Below are 6577 nucleotides of genomic sequence, written 5' to 3' on the forward strand. Positions count from 1 at the left end.
TAAAACTCAGCCAAGCATTTTATAAAGCGATATTTTTTTTTATGAATAACACACATATATCATTCTTCATATTACATATATCATTCTTCATATTACGCTATCTGTTTATTTATTCAATCACGTAGTAGATATTCATTGTGAGATTATCGAAGTTTCAGAGGAGCATTGTAAAACACTTTATTGATCCTATAACACTGGATGTGAGGTATTTATAATATTATTCTTCTACAATTTTGATGAATTATTTTCCTTCACACTATACACATACATTTTCATAAGATACAGCACTCATCACAATGGATAAAAATCTCTAGCTCGGGAAGGGTTTATATTGTTGCACATGTTGCTTTCAATGAATCATGAAGCACATGGCTTCACCTACTCATTTTTCAGCCTTCTATCCCCAATCTTTCAACATCTCAAATTCATTCTAAGAAGCGTGCAACAAAGCTAAACTTTTTGTCAAGGTTTTCCATCAACCCCCAGACATTGACTTCTTTGAAACTTTCAGCCCTGTTACAATTCGCAAAGGCCTTCACCATCAGAATAATTCAAGTCTTGTTGTGATAGTTAAATAACAGAAACTTTAATGAAATATAGTGATAATAGTGAATAAATTGCTATTCTCATAGATAGAATGTCTCACAGAAAATTCAAGAGAAAAGACCAATTACAAGAAGAGCAACAGTTTTAGGCAGGAAAAAAAATTAAGACTAAATGCAATGAAGAAGACCATTTTTAATATGAAGAAGAATGGGGCCTAAACAATGTAAATTGTGGTTAAACAAATATGACAGAATATAACTTCAGATTACGAACCAAAGTTGTAATCCAAAGCAATTTTTAAAATGTAATAAGAAAAAAAAAAAGCCCGCTCTACATCTAACTCTATAAAACCTACAATCTAAACCTGAAATGTACATCGGCGCTTGGGTAATGATCGGGAAGAGCTCCATGAAACTGAACAATGTGATGCCACATCACAACACTGCCTTGAGTTCTCTCTCTCTTTAGACATTGTTTCAAAATTTGATCCTTCTTCGACACAGAAGCCAGGTAAAAATTAGGCATCACTCAATTGTGGTCTGTAATGGACTATGTATCAAAGTCAACTTCATCCAGGCCAGGAGGAGATTGTGGTGGAATTGCTGAAGTGTAAGTCACATCATTAGAAAACTTCAAGACCTTTCTTGCAGTTGCCTGAGATTTACTGTTATGACCAATCTTTCTTGATGACATTATTCCAGACTTAACTTCTCTAGTAGTGTTGCTACTTTCAATGGATGGTAAAAACGCATCCTTTGAGAGGCCCATCTCCACTGATGCAATTACCGAACTGAAAGCCCCAGATTCTTTCATTGCTTTAATAATGGCCTATGAATAGAGCAACACTGTAAAGTTGAGGAAACTTACAACAAAGGGCACAATAGTGCACACAAATTTTTCTTGTGCAGCTCTAAGAACCATAACAATGCAGCTTTCCGGAAAAGAAAAATGGCATTTGAAACTTACCATGGGAGCATAAATGCGAGTCAAGATGCCCTTCTTCAGAAGTTTGACATTCAGGGTTTTATCAGTCCACACAATGTGCTCACGATACCTATAAAAACATAAGTCAGGCATTAGAGGGACCAATCATTTGTTAATTGTGTAGTCTTAAGTGAAAATCAAAATAAGAATTCCTAAAGTGAATTCTATAAACACAAAAAAGGAAGAATATTAATCAGTAGGACAGCCTAAAGAACCTATAGGTTCTCCTGTAGCAAATTAAAACCGTTAAAATTAGTTCTTAAACAGAATTCCGCACAAATTTTTACAATATAATTTTTACCAGTGCAACATCTCCTCCTCTGTTGCAGTTGAGGCAATTATAAATGCCTGCACAGAACATAATAAGATAGAGCTAATGTTATCAATAAGCCTGAATAATAAGTGCACTTAAGAATATATAAAAGGAAAGAGACAAGAATATTAATTTGCAAAATGAAATTCCAATGAGCTACCCTTGAAAAATTCTACAGCTTATGCTATAGCCAAAGAATGCAATTCATAATTGTTTCCAAATTTTGTTGATACAGGCTTGTCCTTAGCATAACTGCATGAGTTAGATCGTTCTTATTTATTTATCTTGGACATGCATCTACACCATGACTTTGAAACTGATTTACATAAGGTAGAAAAATCATTCCATAATTAAGTGGTATGAATCCCAAAAAAGAAAAAGCAAAGGGGCAGAAATTTAATCTACCGAAACAAAAACTTTGCACAATGAAAAAAAAAGGATAAATACGTATAAAAAGCAAATAGACCAAAACTCACAGCTCTGTCAAATTCCAGCATGAAGCATCTTTTAACATCCTCCTTTGTAGGCTTGCAGCCACACCGGTCACGTCTTGAAGTCAAATCAGAAAATTTGGTATATGTGTAATGCAGGACAGCAGCCTCATCCAATTTGATCTCACTATCAAATGTAACATTGTCATGCAAAGTTATAGATGAGAGAAAAAATAAATTCTGTTCTTTAACTATAAATTTGATAATATCGACTGCAACAAGGACAAGCACTTTGATAGAGATATTCCAATAATAAACCCATTCATCAAAATGGTCTTCACTTCTCTACAGTTTACTATACTTAATTCTAAGTAAATGCTTAAGCATATAATTGTAGATATCAGGTGAAGGCTTCGCATAAACTCAAAGTCTAATAGTCCCCATATGAAACATAGATGACTTTGTAGTCATAATAGATCTGAAAGGCTGCTGAAACAAGAAATTTAATCAAGTGGATTCAGAAATGAGCAATTCATACTTGACACCATTCAATACTGCGTTAAGTAATCGCTTGAATAAAAATTTAAATTATCAGGTAAAGGTCCAACATTAACTAACACTTAACATTGTAGTCTATTTCTTGATAAGACGCAATAGATTATTGGTAAATAGGAAAGAGAGCAAGCATGTGATCATGCATCCACAACGATCAAATAACAAAACAAAAGACTGTAAATAGCTACACCAAAAACAGAAATAAAATACGAACATATACACAGGGACACACACCCTTACATACAATAATGGTTATAAAATCACCGTACTTTGGGTTCTTCATGTAGTTGTGCCATCTGTGGGCACCATGCGGACGAAGATGATCTTGAATACGAGCAGCTGATTTCCCATTTCCATACGTTACAAAGTAGTTAGGATTTCCATGGGTTGCATCTTTATAATTGCCAAAATATGTCTCTTTGGGAAGATGGTCATAGTTCTTCTTGAACATAGACACCTATGGCAATTTTACAAATAATGCTACTGTTAAGAAACAATGAGTGCATGAGTGACTAACAATTGAGCAAATATAATTTAAGTTGCCCTTCAAGAATGCTTTTCTACATGTAATTTAATACCAATCATATATTTCCACACCCAGACATTGAAACAAGTAAACTAGCCCACAAGTTCAAATTGCTGGGGTAATAGCCATATCAAGGAAACACACAAAGTCTCAAGGAAAGTGGCCGATAATGTAAACAACTTTCAGATTATATTAATTTTATCTATTTCGATTGGACCCAGATCAACACACAAAAACCACAAAAGAAGAGATTATACCTCACTGAAAGGTTCCTTGATATCATCTCGCTCAACACTACTCTCCTAAAAGAAATCATATTTCATCATCACTCTGATGTCAACAAAAAGGATAGTGAAGAGAAACCTATAGAATATCAACTATAAAATATTCACCGGATCTACATAATAAATGTAGATCCACTTACATAATTAGGGAAGACGACCATATCAATATGCCCAGGTACATTTAACAGCAATTCTCTCAAGGAGTAATCTTGAGTTCCTGCTGGATGTATTAGCTCATCAGTGTCAAGATGAAAAATCCAATCCATGCCCGCTTCCTAAAGATGGAAAAAGAATTAATATTGTCACAATTCCATCTATATATACAATACTGATTCTCAATCATCGACAGAGTAAAATGTAAAGCACATACCCTTGCCATGACAATAGCCATCTCCATATTCAGGGATTGCTTCACAAATAATTCATAATTGCATGGTTTGTAGAAGAAGCTTGACAACCAAGTCTCATTCCAGATGCGGCTACAGCCAAAAAAGCATTAATAAACAAATTGAAGAATAAATCATCAAATAATTTTAGCATTAGATTCATAAACAAAATAAAAAAACCTCAATCTCTTCAGAATGAAAAAGGAAACAAAATTTAAAATACCTAGAATAGAATGTCACATCCACAACAAATTTAGCAGGCAGAGATTATATATCCAATCAACCCAAATATTAAAAGAACCAAACCTTTTATTCTCATATAGTGGCCTGTGCACAGTGTACACTTTATTTGCTATTTCTTCCTCATATCAAGGTTTCTTTATAAGCCCCCAAAATACTGATAATTCATTAATTAGAACCTTCTACTATGAATTGGTCAAAAAGATATAAACGGAACAACCCTAAGGAGAATAGCAGCTTAAAAAGCAGAAAAAAGACTAGTATTCCCAGCAGGGCAACCTAATTAACTACCCACCTATTTCATTAGCATTTTCACATATTTATCCTTAAAAAAGTTTGTAAATGACCAGAAGAAACTAGGATAATGATATTTTAATTAATTCAAATTAAAAAATGGAAAAAAAAAAGATATTACACAGAAAAAATCACCATCAACCATTCGACTGGACTATAAACTGACCTTTTAGCTTGCTGTTCCTCTAATTCTCTTGTTCTGAATATGACTTTCACCCCCTAAAACACACATGTTATAGCCCATGAAACAGAAATTTGAGGATAAATACAAGGGAAGTAAAACCAGAAGACAATAGAGTGCCATGAAGGTTTTAAATATTTCATGTACAAAGAAGCAGAAGTTAGAACTCACTGGAATTGATTCCAAAATTTTGGATACATTAGCAGAGGCAGCCTTGCCCTCCACAAAAAGAAAAAAATTTGAAACACCAATAACCTTGTGATAAAAGATCCATGGTAAAGTTTGTTCTAGGCCAGCAGAAGTGCTTGATGTAATACATATCTGGTGAAAGAGAGAGAAAAGAGTGAAAAAAATATCAGAATTCTACGAGCACATATCAAGATTATTTCACTAAAAACTAATCCATTAATCAAAGTCAAATTTGAAACTTTCTGTTATTTTCTACTCTGCTGCTGTGCAAAACAATTCAAACTTCCAAGCCCAAATTTAGATTCAAAACAACGGTTTAACAAATAAATTAGAAAATCAGGGATGGAAAGTCTATATTAGGCATTTGCAAAATCTCAGGATTTATTGGGGAGAAGGTTGTATAATATACCAATTAAAAAACAAAATAAAAGATTCAAACCTGTAAGCTTCATTCGTAATTACTGCTTAAAATTCCTGATAAAACCAAACTCGAAATTATGCAAATACATTATAATAATCATAATCATAATCATAATAATTATTCCAGATCAAAACCATCATTTATTCCAGTAGCAAAAAATCAGACAGTATGTATTGGAAAAACAAGAATAAATAGAACATTCATTCACTGTCTCTCAATAAATCGTATCATCAAATCCATAAACCAATAAATTAATTATAAATTTTAAAAAAAATTAATTAACGAATAAACAACCCAAATGAAACTCCAAAAAAAGGTTACCTTAGGCTTCAGATCCGACCCGAAATCAAACTTCCAGTCTCTAAAATAAGGGAACGAGGGATTGTTGCTCCGACCCAGAAGGTCAACGCAACCCGACCCGAATTTCCGGACGGAGAAGTCAGTTAGAGTGTTGATCATGCCGGGGAAATCATGGTGATCGGGGGACCATCGAGCAACCGGGTCGGCGAATTCGCCCCGCCATTGAAGAATGAAAGCGAAAGAAGCGAGAGTGAGAGGGAGGAGGGTAAGGAGAAAGAGAAGACGAGAAGTGAAAGCGGGTTGAAATGAAGATGAAGAAGAGGAGGCAATGGGTCTTATAGAAGAGTAAAGACCCACCATAATGATGATGATGATGATGAGAGGTTGCAGAAGAAATGCATATATGGAAGAAGAGAATTATTTAATGAAAAATGTTGAGTTGAGACAAACAAAATTGAATTTCGAAAATGAAAAGAAGAGCGAAAAATGATACTAAGAAACCGTTTTGTTTTTGTTTTGTCGTTGGGTTCAACCGTTTGCCGTCCCTTTTTTTTTTTTTTTAATAATAATGAGATTATTATTATATCATTTGATTTGATGGACGGTTACATTTTACTTTTCCATTTAATGAGATAAATAAATATATCCTATTAAAATATGTTAAAAGGCCTACATATTATGGTAATTTATTTATTTATATTCCAATTTTATTTTTTATTTTCTATAAGTAATTCATGCATAATTTTAGTATGTCAAATTCATGTAGTGTTGAAAATTTTTAAAAGATCCATTAATTCGATATGAAAAATATCAGACTAAAGTTGAGTTTTTTTACATAAACTTATTTTAGGTTAATTCGATAGAACTCAAAATTATATCATATAGTGTTAGGGTCACACGAAAATAACACGATATAATCTAAATTAA

At 33.3% G+C, this 6577-nt stretch overlaps 1 protein-coding gene across 1 annotated transcript; it reads right to left on the reverse strand.

Moving 5' to 3' along the window:
* Nucleotides 1-609: 609 nt before the first annotated feature.
* LOC123224989 (glycosyltransferase-like At3g57200) lies at nt 610-6135 on the reverse strand. Its single transcript, XM_044648804.1, has 11 exons — nt 5672-6135; nt 4912-5061; nt 4726-4778; nt 4010-4118; nt 3780-3914; nt 3613-3657; nt 3099-3286; nt 2320-2461; nt 1832-1878; nt 1513-1600; nt 610-1374 (listed from the first exon to the last, which is right to left on the reverse strand). Exons 1-11 carry the CDS (start codon nt 6008-6010, stop codon nt 1096-1098), a joined length of 1575 nt encoding a protein of 524 aa, XP_044504739.1. The 5' UTR covers nt 6011-6135; the 3' UTR covers nt 610-1095.
* Nucleotides 6136-6577: the final 442 nt, after the last annotated feature.

Source organism: Mangifera indica, chromosome 9 (genome assembly GCF_011075055.1).
Source record: "Mangifera indica cultivar Alphonso chromosome 9, CATAS_Mindica_2.1, whole genome shotgun sequence".
Taxonomy (NCBI): Eukaryota; Viridiplantae; Streptophyta; class Magnoliopsida; order Sapindales; family Anacardiaceae; genus Mangifera; species Mangifera indica.

Coding starts and splice junctions, on each gene's coding strand:
- LOC123224989 (XM_044648804.1), bottom strand. CDS start 6,010: ATGGTGGGTCTTTACTCTTCTATAAGACCCATTGCCTCCTCTTCTTCA. Junction 3,287..3,612: donor TCAAGGAACCTTTCAGTGAG/GTATAATCTCTT, acceptor AAATTGCCATAG/GTGTCTATGTTCAAGAAGAA. Junction 1,879..2,319: donor TGCTGGAATTTGACAGAGCT/GTGAGTTTTGGT, acceptor TGTTCTGTGCAG/GCATTTATAATTGCCTCAAC.